Source organism: Furipterus horrens, unplaced genomic scaffold (genome assembly GCF_987537825.1).
Source record: "Furipterus horrens unplaced genomic scaffold, mFurHor1.1.pri manual_scaffold_5, whole genome shotgun sequence".
NCBI lineage: Eukaryota > Metazoa > Chordata > Mammalia > Chiroptera > Furipteridae > Furipterus > Furipterus horrens.
In genome coordinates, this window is record NW_028327175.1 from 158,765,729 (window position 1) to 158,791,193 (window position 25,465).

Below are 25,465 nucleotides of genomic sequence, written 5' to 3' on the forward strand. Positions count from 1 at the left end.
TCTTTGAGGCTCATTTCTAGAAGTTGAGTATCTCAAAACAATTAAGATTCACCTGAGATATGTGGTTTCTCTCAAACTTTTTTTTTTTTGCAAAGGCAAATTTCATTTATTTATTTTTTATTTTCTAAGTTACAGTTTTCATTCAGTATTATTTTGTATCAGTTTCAGGTGTACAGCATAGTGGTTAGACCATCAAATATTTCCAGTACCCACCTGGTGCTGTACATAGTTATTACAATATCATTGACTATATTTCCTATGCTGTATTTTATAACCCCATGACTTTTGTAACTACCAATCTGTACTTCTTAATCTCCTCCCCTTTTTCACCCAGTCCCCCAGACCCCCTCCCTAAAGGAGCTTTTTTCAAAGATGTGAGCAGGATGTAGGGAAACCACCAAGGACAGTGCAGTACTCTGGGCTAAAGACAGCAGGAAGTGATAGGGAGAAGTCAGGCAATTAGTGAAACCTGGAGAGAGAGACAGAGATCCTAGGAGAAGCTGTGTCCTTTGAGGAAAGTCCAGCGACCCTTCATAAATACCTTGACCTTCCTCTCCAGGTTCCTTCTGAAACATCTGTGATTAGCCACCCACGGTTGAGATGGTGGTGCATACAAATTACCCAAATCTCAGCGGCTACCATCAAACTTTTCAATTACAACTAAGTTGCATATTTTCTTCCATCTTCAATATTAAAATGGCTACACAAAAATCCACCAATTTCAATAAGTTGTTTTTAAAATGCATGCTGATAAGACAGCTGTCACAATACAATCTAACAAATTTTTTCAAATGAAATTAAAGACAACTAAGCACTACTAGAGCCACCTTACAGGAAAAAGCAATCTTTTTGGCCAACCCAGTATATTACAAGTATTCCATCATAATGATGAAAATGTGTGTATGTATGTGTGTGTGTGCTTAATATGTTCATACTGCAAATGAAAAAAGAATCACAAATATTAGGTCCATGAAAGACAATCATCTATGGCTGAATGACAATACCTCTTCAATCAGCTTAGTATTTGACTTTTCTAGTGAGTCAACTCTTGAATGGAGACTGCTGACTGTGCTGCTGAAATTAATAAAGAAAAAACTCATTTAAAATCACAGAGACTCACGAAGGCATGCAAAAGTATGTTATCCTGAACTCTATGTTGACTGACATTCACCAATTGCCCTGTCTGAATTGTGAGTGTAGGAATTTCATTAAGTTGGATAACTTGATTTAGCTAGAAAAACAATACAAAAGAATCAATATTATTAAAATTTCATTTGATGCTGTTCATTATTTTTTGTCTTCTTGGGTCCCTTTTACATTTAACTTACAATCTTTAGGAATAAAAATTCCACATAAAGATTATTAAATAGTTAAAACTAAATTTAAAATTATTTTTAAAGGATGAACTTTTAAATGACCATTTTGCAGTTAAGTGGCTTAATGAAGCTTAAAAACAGTGTTCATCAAGAGAAGTCCCATTCTGTTTCCCCTCTCCACTTTCATAATAACTTAAAGACCTCCAAAGTCACCCATCGTTGAGAAACGTGAATATGAGTTACCTAATATCAGGTACGTAGTCAGCCTGAATCTAAGCAAACATCTTGGCTTTCAAGGACATAGTCAGAAGTCAGGTTATATTACATGAACACACTTGTTTTTTGCATTTTTGTTTAAATCAATCAAGACTGTACATTACTGTACATTTTACTGAATCAGATTTTCAAGGTCTGATTGATTTTACCATCTCAGACATTCTCTAATAAAATGTAATATGCTGTACACATTAAAGATGTATAGTAGATTCAACAAATTTTGTACCAGCCTCAGAAACAACTATTGGCATTTTAGTTAAGCTGTGAAAAAGAAAAATGTTTTCTCATCCATATTAAATAATTTTTTAAGTATAACCATTCTTAGGTAAACAACCTGAGGTTTTCACAAACAGCACCATTCTGATGATGAGCTATAACACAGGACCAGGAAATGAAAGACAAAGGTTATAGTCTCTGCTTTCTACTTTCTAATTGTGTGACCTTGTAAAATCTTTCTGAGCTTCAGTTTCCTTACCTGTAAAATCAGACAATAATATTTGACCTACCTTTATGTGAGAATGAAAAAAATAATTAAAAAAATAACTTTTGACATCTTGGCTGGTGTGGTTCAGCGAACTGAGAGCTGGCCTAGGAACCGAAAGGTTGCCGGTTAGATTCCTTATCAGGGCACATGCCTGGATTGTGGGCAATGTCCCCAGTTGAGGGCATACGAGAGGCAACCAATGGATGTTTCTCTCACACATTTATGTTTCTCTCCCTCTCTTTTTCCCTCCTTTCCCCTCTCTCTAAAAATAAATAAGTGACAGCCCTGATTGGTGTGACTCAGTGGGTTGAGCGCCAGCTTGTAAATCAAGTGTCACTGGTTCGATTCTCAGTCAGGGCACATGCCTGGGTTGCACACCAGGTCCCCAGTTGGGGTGTGCAAGAGGCAACCACACATTGATGTTTCTCTCCCTCTCCTTCTTCCTCCCTTCCCCTCTAAAAATAAATAAATAAAATCCTTTTTTTAAAAGTAAATATAATAAATAAATGAAACAATAAAACCTCAATAGTGGTTTTCTTTGGATAACAATAGATGAATTCTACTTTTTAATCTATTTTCTATACTTTTGAAATATTCTAAATGTTCCTGAACTATTTTCTAATTAGGAAAACAATGGAATGTTTTTAATACATAAAATATATAAAAGGCACCAATAGTGCAGTAACTGAAAATACACACATAATTTAAAAGAGACTAAGGAAGCTCATTTGAATCCAATAGAATAGTCTCTAAGATAAACTGTTGAGTAAAAACAGTAATGTACAGAATAGTGTAAAAAAGTAAGCTACCTTATGTGAAAAGAACTGGGGGAAGGTGCAAAATATAAGAAAATACATGCATATTCTTACTGATTTACATAAAGTATCTGTGGCGGCATTAATCAGAACCTAGTATATTAATTATTCCATAAAAGAGAAACTCTATGATTGGAGATCAGGGAACAGGGAGACCTTTCATTTACTGTTCCTTTTGACGTTTGAACCGTGGAAATATATTACCTGTGAATAAAAGTTTAAAAATAAATAAATAAGCAACATAAGGCTGCACTTCGAAATGCAGTCTCAGAGCCCTGGTCAGAGCTCAGCTGGTTTGAGTGTTATCCCGATACTCCAAGGTTGTGGGTTCGATCCCTGGTCAGGGCACACACAAGAAGCAACCAATGAACACATAAATAAGTGGAACAAAAAAATCGATCTCTCTCTCTCATCAATAAAAAAATTAAAATAAAAAGATAAATATACTCTCAGAAGAAATACAAATTACAAAATACACATACATACAATGCATATATTTCCTATAATATCTATTATTAAAACTCCATGATTAAAAAAGAAGACACTGACACAGATCTTCCCTATCTCTCCAACTTCAGAGGGGGAGAAAAAGTTACAACTTACTAGCTTTTCTGCAATAGTAAAATGTTTAATTGCATCTTCTGATTGTAATACATGTTTATTGTGTGAAATGCAGAAAATACAGAAAACTGTAAGAAAAAAATTTAAAATATCCATAATGCTATCATCCAGAGTTAGCCAGTTTTGCTAATTCTTCCTTTTAACTAAAGAGAACAGCTCATTTCTAACTATGTAGCAAATATTCACTATACCTGTGTTATGTAGTATGGTAGCCATAAGCCATTTGTGGCTACTAATAAGTATGTACACTGTGACTAATCCAAATTGAAATGTACTGTGGGTAAAATACATATTGAATTTTGAAGACAGTACCAAAAATTAATGTAAAATATCTCAATAATTTTTATAGTGATTATATGTTGAAATGATAATATTTTGGGTTAAATAAAAAATTTTTAATTAATTTCATCTTTTTTTTCCTTTTAATGAAGTTTACTAGAAATTTTAAATTTCTTTTATTAGACAGAACTGCACTATAGTATTTTACAAACAGATTTCAGATAAGAGTATTCACTGACAGTTCCAACGACCAGGTGACATTGTCAGGAGAAAACTTCCACCATGGAATATGAAAGCCATATTTACACACAAAACCCTTTGAAGTAGGAAAAAAATGAATTTTTGAACCATCAAAGAAATGATATGAACGTCCACCAAATCTAACCTTTTTTCTTAAGTGTACAGGGATAAGTTTGAAATTTTATTTTTAAATTCTCTGAGGATTCTATTTAAAAGTCTCTCATTTTCTATTGAAAATTTATTATCTCCAATAACTTTGTATCCTTAATCTCCATGTTCTCTATCTCCCTAATCCCTTCTCAAAGACGCACAGAAGAAATAGGGTTAAGCTGGCCTTAAGGGGGAAAACCCTAAACAACAGCCATAAATGTACTAAGTATTCCAAGTATCCATAATACTTACTTCAGTTGTCTATTTAATTCTTCAACATAATTCTTCTGGTCTAATATGGCAGCAATTTGAACATTCCTAGTGGAGGAAAAAGTAGTTTTGTGATAATTGGAAAGATATTTAGTGGGTGCCAAAAATAACATCTAAATTGTCTAAAATTGCTGTAAAAATAATGTCTAAATCATTTAAAATCTTTGTAAAATCATAATGGTAAAACCTTATCTTGCCTTTAAAATAAAATTCAATAATCTTTATAACCAGGTAGCAGTAAGATGTGTACTAAATAACTATAATATTTATTAAATAAGTTACTTGCTGATATCAAAGTACCATTAATATATTTAAAATTTTTTGCATCAGTATGATTTTTTTATTGAAATATATGACACTAACATTGTGTAAATTTAAGGCATACAACATATTAGTTCGATACATTTATATTGTGATATCATTGCCGTTGTAGCAATAATTAGCACCTCTATCACATTACATAATTATCCTTTCTTTTTAGTAGTTGGAATAAGTATAATTTAAATTTAAACATAATTAGAACTTGAAATAAACTAGCATATGTAAGCTTGTGAATAAGCTTTCATCCTTTTTATCACAAAACACAACATATTATTAAAATGCATCTCAGGCCCTGGTGGGGTGGTTCAGTTGGTAGGAGCATCATCCCATGCACCAGAAGGTTGCGGGTTTGATTCCCAGTCAGGGTGCATATAGGACACAGCCAATCAATGTTTCTCTCTCACATCAATGTTTCTCTCTTTCTCCCTTCCTCTCTAAGATCAATGTATCCTTGGGTGAGGATGAAAAAAAACTTATAAAATGGCTTACAGGAACTACAGGTATAATCAAAATCATATATCATACCAAAGCCTCCTTCCAAGTGGTTTTTGTTTTTTAATGCTTGTAAATAAATGGAAGTGAAAACTAAACAAAGCAGCAACTACACACAAAGGAAATAAAAATCACTTGTAAATAGATGGACCTCATACTGATCTGTAAAGAGCTACATAAAAAATACATGTAAGCCTTGGCTGGTGTGGCTCAGTAGATAGAGAGCACTGGCCTATAAACCAAAAGGTTGCTTGTTCGATTCAGAGTCAGGGCACATGCCTGGGTTGCAGGCCAGGTCTCCCTGGTTGGGGGTGTGTGAGAGCGGCAGCCAACTGATGTTTCTCTCACACATCTGTGTTTCTCCCCCTCTCTTTCTCCCTTCCTCCCCCCTTTCTGAAAATAAAATATTTTTAAAAATACATGTGAAATAACTTATGAAAATCATACCTTTCTTTATTTCCAATATCATCTTCATTCTTTAAATACATGGAAAAATCAATCACTCCAACCTGCATTTATAAATAAAGTTATTTCTATTTAAAGGGGAGAGATATCTGAAGTGCATTTAACATGCAACTGAATTTCATTCTTAATTTTTCTTTACTGTTTAACAACTTAAAGTAATAGTAATACCTGGATCAAAGAGGAACATTGCAAACTGAAAACATTGCACTTGGTACTAGTCACTTTCACTTACTTGTGAGTCTAAATCCTCTCCTTTTACACACAGATTAGCATCTATCACATTCAGGCCAACCAGTAGCCCAACAATTACTGCTCCTTCTTCTTCCATCATTAGTGCATGATACTCATAGAATTCACTGTGAAAATTAAAATAATAAAAACGTTAAATCACAATTTTATTTTAAAAACTAAACTTTGTAATTTCAGCACCTTATTACAAACATGAAACCAATAAATATTAGGTATCTTAAATTAGCCTGTCTATATGTAAATAATTTAAAATTTTTGAAATTTAAATATTTATACAGAAAGTGTAAAACAAGGAGACTAAAGGAGATAAAATTGAAAAAGAAATTTTGAGTGATAGAGAAGAGCAAAGAAAGATCAAAAGAGGCCTCATTGAGGCCTGAAATGTTTATGACTCTCAGAAGACACAGTGACTATTGTTGATCTGATTACAACACTTTTATTAAAGTTGAATTTTCAATTCTAGGATTTATTAAGACCCTTTGGATAAAGACTAAAGTGAGGAAATGAACATATGAAACATTTCAAAGCCCATGTTCAAGTCAGTGCATTGGATATGTGTATTGCAAGTGTTCTTAATAGATAACCAATAAAATATACTTATAGATATCTATATTCTAAAAAAGAAAGTTCAAATAAGAGACTTGTAAAAGAAATTGGACAGTTTAAAAACTAATACTTAACAATTTATATTAAGAGAACTAGTTATCACTGTCTCATGCCTTCCTAAAGAAGTCCCATGTATAATTTTTAATCACTTCAATTAACCTTCAAAATATTATTGAGAAATTGCAGGTGCTTAAAGTATGGTCATTCTCATTTATAAAATGGGAAAACCCAGATGTATAACTAGAGTCATAAGTAAAACCAAAAATGACCAAATTCTCCAGAACATCAGACATGCACTCTAAAAGAACAAGAGTGAATTGAGGGGCTACCATAGGTCCACTCCCTTTGAGAACTGATTACCTTGGTTTGACAGTCCATCTTAACCATTTAGCCTTCAATTCAAACCAATGGTTTAAAAAGGCCCCCAATACAGTCAAAGCAATAGTTTGGATATCTGAGATCTAAAAAGACCTCTTGAATTAAAGCCCCAAATTCCACTATAAATTTTTATTCATAGAATGAACTGCAATTTAGAAAAAAATGTATATTAGGTTTTTAAAAATGAAACTAACTTAGAAATATAAATTTCCCCCTCATCAGCTGTTAAAAGTCTGCAATATTAATTTTTTAGGCTATTTCCTAATCATGTATGGGTCCCCACCATGATTTTCTCATTCATTTTGCTCCTCCCTTTATTTTATGCCATGTTATTGTATTTTATGAATGCTTTGTTACTACACCTTCAATCTTTTTTGGAAGATAGAATATAAATGAAATAAAAAATGAAAATAAGCATCATTTAATGGTACTAACCTCAAGAGATCCCTTTGAATAATTAAGCAACGAAGGTAATCGGCCATTTTTTTTTGCATGAGGGCTAATCGAAGCCATGCTCTTGCACGACCGAGGGGGGTCCTAAAAAGTAAAACCAATTGGTAAGAAAACAGCCCCAGCCCAAAGATAATGGACTACATGTTCTAACTCTGTTGAGGTGCACATTAATAAAGAAAAACGGCAATTTATCATGGCTTTGCCTTTGTTTCTATAGTTTCAGGCCAGTTTTCTGAGCATGCAAACCAATCCTTGCGAGCTACTTAAGTCCTAAAGTAAGTCTGCACCTATAGGCCATCTAGGTACCATTTTATGCCTTCGAAGAAATGACTCTCTAAAAAGTGAAAATATTTCTACAAGACACATTTAATCAGAATGGGCTTAGCCTTCTAAAAATGAATATGCAAAATGCATCAACAGAATACTATAATGCCTTCAAAAAAAAACTGACAATACATCCAATTGTAAAAAAATCATAACGAATCTAACAAGGTACCAAGCTGGTAACTAATTAGAGAGAAATTACCAGGCTGCTTGCTCTTTCCAAATGTTTCTTTTATTCAAGTATCCTTAAATATTAAATTTAATACCTCTCTTAGCCAAGTTCTATCTTCTAGTAAAAATAAAAGCAAGTAATATGTATGATTTTTTAAAGAGAAAGATATCATTTACACTTTTATGTTTTCTTATTCAGAGAACATTTACACAGGTAGTATGGGAGAAAATTTAATCTTCACTTTTAACACCTTAAATTTCTTATGACTTAGCATTTTAATAACTACTATTCTCAGAAAACATTTTTTACTTTTGTGGAATTTGGGTTTTTAAAAACAATATGAACATGTATTTTCACATTTAAATGAAACCAAATCTTATATATCTCTTTTTAAGAGTTGGAATTTCCTTTTTTCCCTCTTTGTTAAAAATCACTACACCTAATTTACAATTATTAGAAACATCAAGTGTCACTATGCTATACACCTGAACCTAATACAAAATAATATCGAATTTAAACTATAATTGAAAAATAAAATAAAAAATAAACTATGAAATTTTTTAAATAAAAATAAGAAAAATGTAATATTACTTTCTATTTAACTCAAAAAATTGGGTGTGACTCCTGTCTCTGCCACTTACTAACTACAACTTCTCTGACCTTTATTTTTCACATCTATATAATTACAATAATAATCTCTACCCTATAAGACTGATTTAAGCACTAAATTAGATAATCCGTGTAAAAATAACGGTATTACCCTGCTACAACGCTTAATAAATAGCAGCTTACTTTTATCACTCAATTAAGTACAACTTGCAAACATTTAGATCTTCTAATAGCCATAAAACACTACCATATTCCCTATAATATACAATCTCTAAATTTTAAACCTGTCTAAAAGAAAGCAAACTGATGATCTGATGGAAAATACTAAGCATAAAAAAAAAATTATTTCATTCACAAGATAAACCAAAGGGAGCTCTTACATCTTAATCATATCCTGAAGAGTATAAGACCTTAGCCTTAACAACACTTTTTACCTGCAAAAAACTTTCAGCACTCATGAGTTATAGGTAAACTATTCAGCTTTTAGGACATTTCATATACATTTACCTAATGAAACATGCAGGTGACACTATAGGTCCTAATTTTCAGAGGAAGAATGTAATTTGCACATGTCCTATGTTTTATAGACGGCTTATCTGAGAACTCAAATCTCCTGAGCCTTTGTCTGAATTTCACCTAGATTAGTCTCCAACAAATTGTTGCTGACTGCCTACTACTGCAAAATATTTTAACACTCAGGAAACAGAAATGCAATTTCCTGCAATACAATGCAGAAATTGAAGTAAGTGATATGAAGGAATGACTATAGTGATAAGAGTATAAAAGAAAAAGCGATTAATTATTACTGAAAAGACTAAGAAAAACCATGAAATTTGAACTGAACAGTAAATGAACAGAATTTTATTAGGAGACGATGGAAGAAGGCTACTTAAGGCTGACAGAAGATAATAGAATGTGAAGTACTTTTAACGAACAGTAAATATACTTCTGTGGTTACGAATGACTTACTTAAGACCAGGTAAATCCCGGACACTAGCCCCTATTTCCTCTGCTTCTGGGTACAGCTTCTCCACTAGTTCCAAAGGACCCCAGATAGTTTTGTTGTAACTCAAAAATGATTTTCTTACTGAAAAAAGAAAAAAGAATGCATACGACTTCAACATATGTATATAACTGTAGTAAATGCCTTTTAAATATTTAGTTTCAACATTTCTAACAACATACAATTATTCAGAGACCTTACCTCTTTTATCACACTGCACAGCCCTATTGATCAAGAGCCTATTAATCAGGATCCTGATTATTTTCCCTTGTCAGAAATATGTACATTGACAAGGAACATGTATAAATGACCCACGGACATGGACAGTGGGGTGGGGATTGACTGTGGGAAAAGGGGTGGGCTGGGGTGGGGGAGAGCAATGGAGGAAAAAGTGGGACAACTGTAATAGAAAAACAACAATAAATTTTTTTAAAAAAGGAAATATGTACATTGGCCAGTCTTCCATATCAGAAATATGTAGGCAGGTAATTACAGTAAAAAACAACTGGGCTCATTCTTTACCAGTAACAAAATAGAAAGGCTGAGGGCTCTAGAAAGTTGATCTTTATCAGTTTATTAAATAAAGCAAAGACGAATAAGTATATTACTTTCTTTTCAATCCTTACCTGAGGACTTATTTTTTTCATTGCTTTTACAGAGAGAGGAAAGAAGAGAGAGAAACATCCATGCAAGAGAGAAGCATCAATTGGTTGCCTCCCAGACGCACCTGGACTGGGAATCGAACTCGCAATCCTTCAGTTACGGGACAATGCTCCCTCCAACTGACACACACAGGCCAGGGCTAGTTTCATTTCTTTTCAACATGAAAATTTGTGACTTTACTTTTCCTTTAATTTCTTCTGAGATTTTGGGTAATATAAAACCATGAAATCACTACCCATTCCTTTCTTAAGATGGACTAGCTCTCTTGCAGATGCAATGTGCCTACCATATGCTCCACCCAAGGACAACCACAAAGGCAGGCAATTTTTCCTTAGGGAAGAAAATCAAACATCATGAAGTAGCTTTATAATGATTCATCAAAATAAGCCTATGACTGTTAGGACATGTCTCATGATCTTTTGTGAAGTAAAGGAAAATAAAATCAGAAAAGTTTAAAATTAATTATTTTGGCCATCTTTTGGCAAATTCCATTTCAGCAAGTTGAGGTAAAAAATAAATCCTATGTTATTGCTATTTTTTTTTTAATAAAAAGGGAATTTTCAAAAAGAGTGATAATATCAACAGTAAGCAAGCCCTCAGTGGTTGAGTCATCTTGCAAAGCGTTGCCAGGTCAGGGCACATGCCTGGGTTGCAGTTGGGTCCCCAGTGGAAGCACGTATGAGAGACAACCAATCAATGTTTCTCTCTCACATCGATGTTTCTCTCCCTCTCTTCCCTTCCCCTTCTCTCTCCCTAAAAATCAACAGACATATCCTTAGGTGAGAATTTTTTTTTAAATTTTTTTAAAGAAAGTAGATCTTAGAAGTTCTCATTACAAGAAAAACAAAACAAAACCTTGTTATTATGTGCGGTGATGGATGTTAACCAGACTTGTGGCGATCATTTCACAATATATATAAATATCAAATAATTGTGTTGTATTCCTGAAATTAATATAATGTTATATGTCAATTATATCTCAATAAATATAAATGAATAAAAATTTTTTTAAAGAAATTAGTATGTTAATAACATCACATAGAATTTCTCAAATTTTGGTGCCAAGTCTCCCCGTCAGTTTGAAGTACATTTTATTAAAACCATGTTTAGATAAATCCCCTCTCCTGCTTTTTACATTTACCCACACTTTCATGTACCATAACCTTCTAGCCCTCCCAACCTACCCAGGCTCCCAGTGCAAGAAACAAAGCTTCTTTTGCTTTATAATAGTCATCTTAGTAAATGACTGTTACTCACATAGCTGTCTACACAGCTGCTAATCACATGAATTAGAAACCAAAACTGTCAACTGTTAAAAGTTAAAGGACAGTTATTATGCAACATGTTAAATAACTAAATATAATACATCTTACATATAATTCAATATAAACTGTATAGATTACAATAATTCATTATTATCATCATTTTCAGGAAGCAGGCACATTTCTACAATAACCCAACCCAGAAGACAATTTTTCTAGATATGTTCCCATGTGCTAAGGAGGTTTATATTTCAACAATTAATTATTTTAATGTATTTGTTCAATAGGGCTTAGACTAGTAAGAAGAGTTCATATCAGAATCACCAAAGTTAACATTTTAAAAATAATTCTATAAAAGTCCTAGAAAATGGAAACCAATTCAGAGTATGTTGAAGACATTTTAAGTTATATATGCTTTTTAACCCAAGACTAACAAGTAAGCATTTTCTAAGACCACCCATTTCAAAACATAAAGCAGTGGGATATTTTCTCCCCAAACCAATCCATCAAGCATTTTAAAATGTAAAGTAATTATGACCTCCAAAAACAACATACTTTTGAGGATGTTTAAGGTGGGGGGGATTTGATTCTAAAGTTAATTTTTTAAATCTCATGATACCTTTAAGACCGTGTTTCAGACAATGTTCCATAACAACAAAGAACTGCTGCAAGGGGGGATAGTCAGAATCCAAAGTGCGGCCAAAGCTTAGAGCAGATTCAATGAGTCCTTTGATACTCAGTTTAGCCATGTTTAACAAGTTTGCTCTCTCTACAGCTGTGGGGTCTTTTGTAGCTGAAAGCACAAGAAAGAAGTCCAACATCATTTGTAAGACATGACATTGAAAAATATACAAACTCCTTCCTTCCCCTATAAAACCAGCAGTGGCTTGTTTTTCCTTGATGGACGAATTAGTCTTTCTAACTAACCTACATCCCTAGTTAACTTCTCTTTATGTCTCTCTCACACATAGAGTTCTATCATGCCCACTCCTGCCAAAGTTTATGCATTATTCTCAAAATCCAACAAAGTAGCTATTCTCTGGTATTTATTTTATTTTATGGTACCTCTTCAAGGAGAATGAGGCTTCTTTTTTTTTTTTTAATGACTTTCTGTAGAGATAAGTTTGAACTAATAGACAATATGTTTAAGGGTCTCATGCAAAAAGGTGGCTAGCAGGAACCATCCAAGGACGAATGCCAAGGCAAAAAATTTTCAGAATAAACTGGCAATAAAATAAAAGGTAGTTAAAATTCTAAGATTCCAGTATTACTCAGAACAATCCTGACATGTAAATAAAAACAGGGGAAACCATTAAATTTTCACTCATTCTAATTATCTTGTTTTTTCATTACAACTGTTGTTCTATGTTGCATGACTCTTTTATTTTCCAAGAGGAAATAAAAACAGGGTCCAGTTTCACATTAAGGTTCCGTGCAATTTTGCACAGCTGATTCAGTTGACAGATACATTTAAAAACTGATTTAAATCAATATTTTCAATTCAAAAAAATATTTTTTCTTTCCCACAAATTTTATTCTGTTTACTTAGAAATTCAGATGCTTCCCCACACTCTCATCACTGTTTTGAGTGGCAGAAATATTTCCAGCAAACACAGATGATAAAATAAAATGTAGAAAAACGAAGCACTTAGTAAAGCGTTTCATCATCTGTAACAAGTTTACTACCCCAAGTAAACCAAGTGTCCGTTTTTCCTTCGCTGAACAATGATCTAGTTCCCAATGATCTAGTTCTAATCTCAGGCAGCCAGGCAAGAAAGGCAAACAGCCACACCTGCTATGAGCTGGCTAGCAGGTGGAAAATCTCCACACACGTCATTTCTTCAAATCTGCACAGCGCTATGACTCCCTCTTCTTTTCGGGGACAAAACCACTTGATGTTTCATAATCTATGGAAATTCTCCATTTTTCTTAACAGTTCCCATCACAATCCGTAACGTACGTTGCGACAACCAGACAAAGGGCGCTTTTGCAGCTCTGGGAGGCAGGTCCGTGCTGGGCACCAGCAGCTTCCTTGCACCCCGGCCGCGCCCCACCCGGGTTCGGAGATGTGTCCCGCGGGTCGCGGCCCCTAAGTCCCCGATTTTTGTCCGGGCCTAGAGTCCCTTCCTGCGTAGCTATCTTCCCCCGGCAAAGCTGTCCAAAAGGCTCGGGGCGCCCCCGAGACGCTTGCAGAGAGCTCACCCAAAGTCCTGCACTGCATCGTTGCCCCTCTACAGCTCTCGGTGTCAGGGACTCAGTCCAAAACCTGAGATGCTTCTTCCCTCCGCCACCCCCAAACCTGAGATGTCATCGCCTGCCCCCGACTGCTCCCCCGACCAGGGAGCGACACCCGGCCGGCCCTGTCCTCGCTCGCTGGAACTGGACTGACCGAGAGCCCTCGACCCTTAGGCCCCAAAGTCGGGCGGAAGGGAACAAGAGGAGGCCGCGCGTTACCATGGTGACCAAGTGCGCCCCCGATCCCTGGCAGTCCCGACGTAGCCCAGGCCCGGTTCCGGCCCCCGTTCCGACCCGGAGGCCTCGCTGCCCACCACCGCCAATACTCCTCATCCGGCTCCGGCCTTCAGCCCAGGACGCAAGGCCCAGAGCCCGCTCTCGGCCCGCTCCCCTTACCCATGGCGGCGGCGGCGGCGGCGCGGTCTCCGGCGGGGACTGCCTGGGCCCCGCCAGCAGCTCCCTTCAGACGCGCGGCGGCCGCCACGGCGTCAGCGACCAGGCCCGCTGCGGCCTACAGCGCTCCCGGCGGCAGGAGGACGCCCGGGCGGTCCCACAGCGCCGCCAGTGGGGCGGGGGGGCTGCAGAGCCAGGAGAGAAATCCGTGTTCGCTAAGCCTCTCGCCGTCCAGCGGGACCGGGGGAAGTCCTCGGGTCGGTGGAGCCGGAGGGCGGGACCCCGGTCGAACCTCTGGCCTCTCACCCTCAGGGCTTCGACAACAGAGCGCTAAAGATACACATCTCGGCGGGAGTGAGCCACGTGCCAGCGTTTCCATCCACCCTGGCCGGCTGGGTTTAGTCTAACGCACCTGAGCTCTTCCCGCTCAGCTTCATGAACTAATAGAAGGTCAAAAGAATTTAGAAAATATAAAGCGATTAACAGTGGGCAGAAATCTACTGAAACTGTTTATACAACCAAATCATGACATTTAAACCACTAAACACACTGATTTATAAAAAGTAATGAGGATACTAGACCAACGGAGGGATCACTTCGTAAACTATATAATTGTCTAACCACTATGCTGTATGCCTGAAACTAATGTAATATTGAATATAAACTATAATTGAAAATTTTTAAGTGATAAAAATGCAATGAGGAACAATTTTACAAATCAAAGGAAACAAGTGTGGAGATGAAGCTAGCGTTTCTTCACTTCAGGGAGAAAAAAAACTCATGGTCAGATGACACGGTTTAAGTATATCAGTTTGGGAAAAGTGAGCTATTACTTAGTTACATCACAGTTGCTAGAAATAGAGTAAGATATTTCTTGAAAATGGGGCGATGTTTTCTCGTCATCAGTTTAGCTATTAGCAAGTCTTATTATGCTGCTTTACTGCTTTTGGTTTTTAATTTTATTTATTGTGAGGTAATCATATATGGATAAAATGTTTAAAACATACACACAGCTTAAAGAATCATTATAAAATAAAACATCTGGGTAACCACTACCAGATTAAGTGAGCATAGTAGGACAAAACCACCATCCCTAGGAATCACAGCTAGTCACCACTCACTCACAATCCCCCTAGAGGGTAAATACTATTCTGACTTTTATGAGAATTATTTCCTTGCTTTTTTCTGTTACTACCACTCAAGTGTAGTAAACAATGTAGTTTATTTTTGCTTGCTTATAAACTTTTCACAAATGGAATAACACTGTGAATTATGTTACTTGTTTCATTTGCTGCACATCCATGAGAAGTTTCTGGAATGGGTTGTTTCCTGGTTGTACCTACATCCTGGTGCCTATGTGCAAGTCTCTAGGGCATATAATTAAGAATAGAAGTACTGGGAATCACATATATCTTTCTTTAAATTTACTAGATAATGCCAGATTGTTTTCAAAACTCTTCTCAAAATTAACACACCTATCAATCTTTCTGTAGCTACATCTCCAATCTAATACTCGAATTGTGAGAATTTCTTCATTGTTGGCACATCTTGTGGGGAAGTGATTATATTTTGGTTTATTTTGTATTTATCATTACTGATGACATTGAGCACTTTACCCATGTTTACTATTTGGAGATTCCCTTTTGCAAAGAGACTGTTCAAAGCTTTAGCCTATTTTTCTACTCTGTCTTATTGGCTTGTACAAGTTACTAAATATTCTGCACAATAGTGTGATGTCAGTTATGTGTTGCCAATAATTTCTAGCTAGTATTTTCTCTTTATGGAGACCTTCAATAAATATAAATTCTTAATCTTCTTGTAGTTGAATTTATGATTTACTTTAGTGTCTTAAGAAGTCCTCTCTACCCCAAGGTCACGAAGCTACTCTCTTTTAAGAGTTGCATAGGTTTACCTTTCATATTTAGGGCTGTTATTGCACCCAGAATTGATATTAGTTAATGGCATGAGATAGGGTCAAATTTCACTTTTTTTCCATATATTTATAGCCAACTACCCCATTATCCTTTCTCCATTGATCTTCCATGCCCCCTCTGGTATCAATGAGCATGTATGTTTCTAGGCTAGAATCTAAGTTCATTTTCAAAACCATGCCAGTTAGAAAGAATAATCTGCATTTTGCAGATGAAACCCATCTCAGAAAGGTTAAATGACTTACCTGAAGCCACAGAACTATTTTTTAAAATAACTTGTTTGTTTGTTTGTTTTTAGAGAGAGGGGAAAGGAGAAAGAGAGGGAGAGAAACATCACTGTGTGGTTGCCTCTCACTAGCGCCCCCAACTGGGGACCTGACGTGCAACCTAGTCACGTGCCCTGACTGGGAATCGAACCAGCAACACTTGGCTCGCAGGCCAATGCTCAATCCACTGAGCCACAGCAGCCAGGGCAGTCACAGAACTATTAACAGAGCCAGAATTTGAACTAGTAGAAAAGTAGCCTCTATTTTCATAATCTCAAAATGTATGAGGTTTTTACAGTGTTTCAAGGAGTCTGAAATTCATGACATCTAACCTCTTCTATCTTGCTGTTGAAGTTGAAATACAACTGACTTGTTAATTTTTCTCTTCTCCGGATCATGGTTTAAAAATGAGGAATTCTAAGTGCATTAGAAAGGCTAGTAAAATTAAGTATATATTTAACTATTATATAGAGCAGTAAAAACAAGGGAAAAGACCTTTATTTCCTAGATTGCTTCCCCCCAAGGACTTTAGAGATAACACGTAAAAAAGAAATTTAATTCTGCCACAAACCAGCTTTATTTAAAGCAAAAACCCATTCTCCCTTTGAGGGTACATTCTTAAACAGTTGCTGGATACTCTAGCCCCCTTGTGTTGAACAGAATTGGAATTTAGTGTATTATGTTTAACTACATTTAATAAGGTTAAGTAGAATATTAATCTGTTCTGAGTCCTTGATCTACTAAAGCTAAGAATCTAGGTTTTTAAGCTTTCAAATATTATGTAACAAGAATACTATTTTTAAAAGCTTATCACATACTGAAGTATAGGGGTAGAATTAAATGTCTAGAATTTGCTTTGCAAAATCTCAGATTTTTTTAAAATCAAGGATGTTGAAAACAATTGCAGCAAAATCTATTGAATATGGGTGATGAGTATATAGGAGTTCATTGTACTACTCTATTTGGGGGTATTTTTTTTAAGTTTTATAATTTTTAAAACATCATAGAAGATAAGCTAAAGTAAAAAAAGAAAAAGAAAAAATCAGTGTAAAAATCTTGTTATGTGCCAAAGCAGTATCCATAAAAGATGCAGACTTCATCCCGTGCATTCATCTTGATTCATACGTCCCAGGATTGAATCTCAGTCACCTAATGGTCATCAGTGACTTGAGTGGAATTGGATGGGCCTATCCTAATAATTAGAAGCAGTCTGTTTAATCAACAAAGCTATCCACTAAATCAAGGTAGACCAGCTTGTCACATTTACCACAAGCTTCTGTCATAGACCCAGCTATCCCCAAATGTGATTTGCTTACAATGACAACTGTAAGGCTGCCTAACATTCGAATAGCACTTGGAAGATGTGTACAGTATTCCCTCACTTATCACGGTATTACATTCTAGACTCCCCCGCGATAGGTGAAAATCCATGAAGTAGAAACCTTACATTTATTTTAGTATTTATATATATTTTAAGGCTTTATAAACCCTTCCCACACACTTATAAACCATTCCCAGTCTCTTATTAAACTTTCCCACTCCCTTATGAACCTATTCTACTTTTATACACTACTTATGTTCTTAAACATATTCTACACTCTTAAACCTACGTAACTTTAACAACATACATATTCAGTACCGCAAAATCCCGCGATATAGCGAAAAATCAGTGATAAACAAATATATTTTTTTAAATCCTGCGATACAGTGAAGCCGCAATAAGTGAACCGCAATATAGACAGGGACTACTGTACACCACCAAATGCGGAACACACAGTAACTGGGAAAATTGCTGAATTACTAAACACCTGGACTCTAGCAATGACCTGCCCAGGGCCATATGCTAAGACAGAATATCTATGCTAGGTACTCTGTAGGATATAATCCAACTGAGAGAATATCCATGAAAATTGCTGGCAAATTTTAAAGCATGCTACATATTACTACTGCTGCTTTAAGAAGCAGTAAGTGTTAATAAAGCTACGTAAAGCACTGTTACGTCGTCTAAGTATAAAGATGGCAGTAATTCTTTTGTCAATGAAAATATCAGACAACGCTTTTTGGAGAAGGTGACATATTAAAGTCTTTCAAACTGGGTAAAGTTGCATAAATGATAATGGAGGAAAAGACAAATCTAGATAGAGGATACAAATGGGAAGAGGAAAAGACATGTATAGGGAACAGCAAAAATAGTTTATTATAGTTACAATATATATATATGAAGAAGTATTAGAGAATTACTTCTATTGGGTTGGCCAAAAAGTTTGTTTTTCCTGTATTATGGCTCTAGTAGTGCTTAGTTGTCTTTAACTTCAGTTGAAACAATTTCATTAGATTGTATTGTGACAGCTGTCATATCAGCTGCATTTAAAAGAAACATCAAAATCGGTGAATTTTTGTGCAGCCATTTTAATGTTAAGGATGGAAGAAAATATGCAACATTTTCAGTGCATTATGCTTCATTATTTCAAGAAAGGTAAAAACACAACTGAAACGCAAAAAAAAAAAAAATGATTTGTGCAGTGTATAAAGAAGATGCTGTGGCTGATCAAGTGTCAAGTGGTTTGCGAAGTTTCTTGGTATTACTGACATTTTAGCCAAGCAATTCTTTGCTGTGGGGCTGTCTTACGCATTGGAAGATGTTTAGCAGCACCCCTGGCCTCTACCCACTAGAAACCATAGCAGACATACTCAAAATATCCAAATAAATAAAGTTATTGGTGAAAATGAAAAATGTTTATCTTATTTTATGGAAAAAACTAAATGGACTTTTTGACCAACCCTATATTACTATGCATGGGTTCCAACCTATTAGTAGGACATGAAAGCAATTTTAAAAGCTTATAACCAGCTCTGTTTTTAACGGAACAGAGTGGGAAATATTAGGATGTATCACATATAAGAAGGGTAAATATTTTGTTATAGTATCGTTTCAGATGCACACATATGCACATGTCTATGCCACGTCATAATATACATGTATTTCTTATGGGTTGTGGTAATTTTTGTTTTTAAACACCAGGCTAGACCATCATACAACAAACTACCAATAGTTATAACTAAAGGATGAGATCACCAAAACAAAGTTTAATTTTCTAAAATCTTCAGTGTTTGAAATTCTCACTAAAATCAAGTACTGCTCTGTAATTAGAAGGAAAAAGATATTTAAAGAAAGTACACAGACTTTAAAGCTCAGATAGGTGAGGTAGGTGGTATTGTTAACCAAAATAGGGATCACAGAAGGAAGGCACTGTATCAGCAATTTCAATCTTTTTCATCTCATTGCACACATAAACTAATTACTAAAATTCTGTGGCACACCAAAAAAATATATTGTATTTTTTGCTGATCTGACAAAAAAAATAGGTATAATTTTGATTCATTCTCACTTATTGCTGGCTATTGTGTAGGCTGTTGTCATTTTATTTGACGGTCTAAGGGAAAAGAGGTCAGTGCCCCTGACTAAAATGGTCAGGTACTGCATGGTCTAAAAATTCCTGCAGCACACTGGTTGAAAACTGCTGCATTAGATGAAGGTGGGAATTTACATTTTATGTGTACTGAGTCTGAAGCGCTCATAGAAGATTCTGACAGCATGAGCTAGAACACAGTTATAACCAAAACTTACAAGACGTAGGGTTGGGTACAGATTTGGTAAACTGCCACATAGGTGACAGATGAAGCCATGACTGTCCAAGGACAGAGAAGAGGACCAGACTAAACACGCAGGTCTGGGGAAGACCAGCCTTTACAGAGCGAGAGATGGAATCAGAGACAGGAAGAGGGAGATGTTAGCAGGCAGGAACTTTGAATTGATTCAGGAATGAGGCCACTGGAATGGTTACATTGTCATCAAGTTTTGGCTTTATACTACAAGCAAGATCTTATTTATTAGGCTAATGGTGCTTATGATCTGGAACTGAGCAAAGTGAGTGCCCAGTAACATCAGTGTCTGGTAGCCACTGCTATCGTAGTCCTTGGCATGAATATCCTACTTACACTGCACTATTAGCTCTTTTGAGTGCCCATTTTGGGTTTGCCTTCCAGCTCATCCTAAACCTTCAACTCACAGCACCTTATACATAGATGATGAATCCTAACTCTTTCAAATAATTAAGTGGCTAGAATCTTGTAACCAAGACAGATTCACAAATGACAGAAAATATAGAACTCCTCAGGTTCTTCCATAGAGCTTTACTTTACAGGCCATAAAACCTGTAAAGGACCAACCACTGACTAAACAAAAAAAATTTCTTATTCATTTCCAGGAACTGAAATCATCCTACAGTCCTTCCTGTTATGTAATTTCAACACCCCTTGGTTTCATCTTTACAGCATTATAAATATTTCAGTTGTCACTACTGGAAAAAAGTGCTGGACAACTTGAACTTACTAACTGTTTTTCAGTAATTGACACAGTAAGATATAATAGTAGAAAACAATTTATTTAATAAAAACGTCAAGTAACAATTTTTTAAAAAACATGTGAGGTAGAAACAATTGAGAGAAATGAGAGCCTTCCCTCAGAAGATGGATACGCTTAGGTTAGAATTGGTCACCATATACATAATTAAGTATTTTAGGTAATTTTGTTACACAAAATGTCTTTATACAAAGCAGAAAATTTGAGCAATGCCCTGAAGCAAAGGGCATGTGAACATAAATAGGTGACAACAGGGGTATACATTTTTCATTTGTCATCAATTTAGCAACAAAATTTCTAAAGAAAAATAAGAATTACTTTCTTTTATATCAACATCTATTCTAGAATACTGAATACTAAATATAACAAGTAGGAGAGCAAGAAAGAAGCAGAAATTAATTGGAAATAATCAATTTATATGTACTAATTTAAAGGCTAAGCTTTTAAGTGAAAACATATCTGACACCAGAAAGCAAAAGTTAGGGGAAAACACAGTAAAATGGCCTTTAGCTCAGGAACTTCAAAATATAGGAAAAAAAATCACACCTATATTCTTATCACCACAAGATTGTGCTTAAATGATTTTTTTTAATCAATTTTCTTTACCTATATTTCAAAAAAAAAAGATAAAAATCTACAAATTCACATTAACCCTGGAGTTTTAAACTTAAAAGTTTAAACCTCAGATTCCTCCCGCAAATCCATTTCTAAAGCTGGTAAACATTTAATCAAATTCTTTGTAGGTCATACAAAATCACATATATAGTACTATAAATTTAGGCTTTTCAGTTTGGGGTACACTTGTAGTGAAAAATCAATAGTGTTAAATGTTGTATGGTGATAGAACTTTAACAAGATTACATACACACCCTGGAGCTCTGAACTGCGTACATTTACAGCATCTCATATCTTTGGGATAAGTTATCTCCACAGCCTAACCAGGTGCTGATTTCAGAGCATGCCCAAATTACTAATAATAGGAAATTGATAGAGGAGATCGCTATGTTAGTATGAAAAAGCAAGGAAAACAGTCCTTCAGCTTCTTTGAAAACCACCCAATATATGACAAAGACTTTCATGTTCTCCTGATGGCAGATCAATGATGTAAAATAAGTTAAGGAAGACATATTTAACACATTATGGAATCACATAAAAACATTTATGACATAAATATGTAATATTTTGTCATTTGGTTTACAGGACTGCTAAAAAATTGCAAAGTTTTTATGGCTTTCTATGGATAATATTGCACTTAAGCAATAAGATTTATGTACTTTAACCTAACATCTTCATATAATTTTTTTGAAAGATGATCTATTTTTAAAATAGAAGGGAAAGGAGGGAGAAAGAAAGGGAGAGAAACATTGATGTGGGCGATTGAAAACATCGATGTTAAATTGATTGGGTGCCTCTCAGAGGCTCCCAACCAGGGACCTGGTCTGCAACAGAGGCATGTGCCCTGACAAGGAACTGAACTGGTGACCTTTCAGTTCACAGGCCAGTGCTCAACCCACTGAGCCACACTAGCCAGAGCTGTCCTATATTTTTTAAAAAGGGTTATAAATTGAAGTGAGAGAAAACAGAAGAGATAACCAGCTTTCCTAATGTGTCCACGAAACATGCACCCTGTTAATCAGGCAACAGATCAAGTACCTTTATTCCCCTTTCTCACTTCACAAACTATCCTCCATCACCTTCATTATTTTACCTTCTGCTTAAAATTACTTCCTGTGGATTGTTTTCTCTCTCTCCTTTGTAGAATCAGATCTTTGAAATATGCCCATGGAAAACACAAAAACACTGAGTTTTTAATTTATGCAAGTACCTAAATAAAACTCAAAATAGCACAAATGTGACCATATAGAAAACAAAAAGGATATTAATTTTTCTGAGTTTAGATGACCAAGTAGCTTCCCCAAAGGAGGATAGCGGTTTAGTGAGGACACACATCCCAGGAGAATCAGTTTATGTTTGGCTCTGGTTACAGCAACATTAAGACGTCGCCAATCTTTCAAGAGTTCACCAAGCTGCAAGAAATATAATTTTCAATTATTTGAGTTTCCTTATACATTTGAGTTTGTTCTGACAAAGAACACAATCTGTCTCGAACTATTTTATTACTTTTAACACTAACTACTAGACCACCAGGGAAGGTTATTTTATTACTTTTAAAAATATATGTTGCAGCTCTTCCTCTTCCAGAAAGTGACCAGAGGTGACCTCTGAAAATGGTCCGCTATTCACTTGACCCATAAAACCCCACAAAGTCATGCAAATCACTTTAAGAACACACGTGAAACTGCCCAAGCCATCAAGGGTATGCACATTCGAAAGGCCACCAAGTATCTGAAAGATGTCACTTTAAAGAAGCAGTGTGTCCCCTTCTGTCGATACAACGGGGGAGCTGGTAGGTGTGCCCAGGCCAAACAGTGGGGGTGGACACAGGGTCAATGGCCCAAAAAGAGTGCTGAGTTTTTGCTGCACATGCTGAAAAACGCAGAGAGTAATGCTGAACTTAAGTGTTTAGATGTGGATTCTCTGGTCATCGAGCACATCCAGGTGAACAAAACTCCCAAGATGCGGCGCAGAACTTACAGAGCTCACGGGCATATTAATCCGTATATGAGCTCTCCCTGCCACATTGAGATGATCCTCACTGAAAAGGAGCAGATCGTTCCTAAACCAGAAGAGGAGGTGGCACAGAAGAAAAAGATATCCCAGAAGAAACTGAAGAAACAAAAGCTTATGGCCCGGGAGTAAATTCAGCATAAAATAAATACTAATAAAAGTAAAAAAAAAAAAAAAAAAAAAAAAAAAATATATATATATATATATATATATATATATATGTTGCAAAAAGATTCATCAACATATTAAAAAATCTTGACAGTTGGAAAAACTTGCTTACAATGTCAATTTCAAATAATTTATCTTTGGTGTGATATCCTAGCCATAATTTAAAATTATTAAATACATAATAAAAATAGAAAGTAGAGCTATCTTCCACTCATTGTAGCATTGTTTGTAACAGTAATAAAAATAGAAAACTCAGGGGAGTGGTTAAATATACCAGGACACATATATAATGGAAAAGTATGCAACAGTAAGAACAGAATGAAATCTCTTTCTACATATTAACATGAAAATATCTCCAAGCTATTTTATTAAGTGGAAGAGCAAAGTCCAGAATAACATATTTTTATCTTTTGTGAAAAAAGGAGGGAACTATGAATACTGATTCTAATCTGCTTGTAAATGCCTAGGAAATTCTAGTAGGTTATCTAAAAATTAAAAATGTAATTATCTGTGAGTATAAGAACTAAGTAGAAGAGGAACAGGGTAGAAGAGAGAATTTTTACTATGTACATTTTTATAACCATATGGAAGTATCACATAGTCAAGAAAAATAAATCAAGAAGAGGTCAAAATGAAAACAAAACAAAAATTGTAATTATCTATAACTCTAAAAGTATCTGAGAAAGGCTTTATGTTTAAAATGCCCCAAAGGCAAAAGCCAAGAGGTGAAAGCTACCCAGACATGTGTCGATGGATAAATGAATAAACAAAATGTGGTGTATGTATGCAAAGAAATATCATTCTGCCTTTAAAAGGAAGGAAATTCTGCCACATGCTACAACATGGATGAACCTTGAGGGCATTGTTCTAAGTGAAATAAGCCACTTACAAAAGGACAAATATTATAAGGTTCTACTTATATAAGGTACCTGTCAATTTCATAGAGACAGAGAGAAAAATGGTGGTTGCCAGGCTGGAGTGGGAAGGACTGGGGAGTTATTATTCCTGGGTATAGAGTTTCAATTTGCAAAATGAAAAAGTTCTGGAGATCCACTGCATGACAGTGTGAATATGCATAACACTACTGAACTATACACTTAAAAATAGTTAAGGTGGTAAATTTTATGTTCTGTGGTTTTACCACAATTTCTTAAAAAAAGAGAGGAAGAAAAATATGTCTCAGACAAATCAGCAGAAAATACAATTAACTTACTGTTCCATCTTTATTACTTCTAACAAAAGATACTAGAATGATACTTTTGTCTCTTCCTTGGTATTTGTCGACTGTATTAACTTCAACCATCCCAACAGAAGAATGTGCCAACAAGTCATTGATGATCTTTAACTGCTGTCTATATGGTGCAATGATACCAATATCCGAGGGATTACATCCAGCCTAAATGAAAAGGACACAACTTAAAATTATAAAAATCTTGATTTTTGTTATTTAAGCTTTACTAAATTCATTAAATTAAATGTTTATTACATAATGTGCCCAAGTGATGTTTCTAATAGGTATTCCTATTCAAGGAGTAAAGACAATTATTGAATTTGTTTTAAATCAACATTCACATTTTCTGATATGAAATAATTTCCTCATTCATTCTCCCTTGATTTTTAGAGGTTTGTGGCAATGTATTGGTTTGCATGCCACTTTGAACATTGCTGCCATATAAAAAAAAGTATAAAGGAATACATTTCACTTTCTGCTATCCCTTGCACTGAAGTTTCCAAACCCCAATCACACTGACTACAGCACTATATTGACATAATCAGAATTATTTGATGTTACAAAAAGTTATCCTAAAAGGAAACTCGAATGCCACTATAAAAAATTCTATGTCTGCAATAAATTTTCTCAAAATGAAACAATTAAGCTTCCGTCCTCTTAATAAACAAGGGTAAATGCTACTACATCTTAAGTTCCTTGCACTCTAACATTCTATTACTTGGCCCTCAATATTAATTTGCCC

The 25,465-nt window shown here is 35.3% G+C and overlaps 2 protein-coding genes across 4 annotated transcripts in view; both read right to left on the bottom strand.

Annotated features, from left to right (window-relative positions):
• Positions 1-14,197, bottom strand: part of RUFY2 (RUN and FYVE domain containing 2) — a 34,485-nt gene extending 20,288 nt beyond the window's left edge. The window contains exons 1-8 of one of the 3 annotated variants that reach the window (XM_090278109.1): positions 14,080-14,195; positions 12,068-12,241; positions 9,490-9,607; positions 7,398-7,499; positions 5,962-6,085; positions 5,712-5,773; positions 4,434-4,499; positions 1,005-1,074 (exon numbers count right to left, since the gene is read on the bottom strand). In XM_090278109.1, the coding sequence (XP_090134235.1) occupies positions 1,005-1,074; positions 4,434-4,499; positions 5,712-5,773; positions 5,962-6,085; positions 7,398-7,499; positions 9,490-9,607; positions 12,068-12,241; positions 14,080-14,083 (720 nt within the window). In that variant the 5' untranslated portion in view covers positions 14,084-14,195. Of the gene's footprint in view, positions 1-1,004; positions 1,075-4,433; positions 4,500-5,711; positions 5,774-5,961; positions 6,086-7,397; positions 7,500-9,489; positions 9,608-12,067; positions 12,242-13,902; positions 14,008-14,079 lie in introns of those variants that run through there. The other 2 variants (XM_090278110.1, XM_090278111.1) reach the window with 2 other exon arrangements.
• Positions 14,198-22,504: 8,307 nt separating this feature from the next.
• DNA2 (DNA replication helicase/nuclease 2) overlaps positions 22,505-25,465 on the bottom strand; it is a 56,516-nt gene continuing 53,555 nt past the window's right edge. Inside the window, exons 20-21 of the mRNA XM_090279412.1 lie at positions 24,706-24,888; positions 22,505-22,723 (exon numbers count right to left, since the gene is read on the bottom strand). Coding sequence (XP_090135538.1) covers positions 22,505-22,723; positions 24,706-24,888 — 402 coding nt within the window. The remainder of the gene's footprint in view (positions 22,724-24,705; positions 24,889-25,465) is intronic.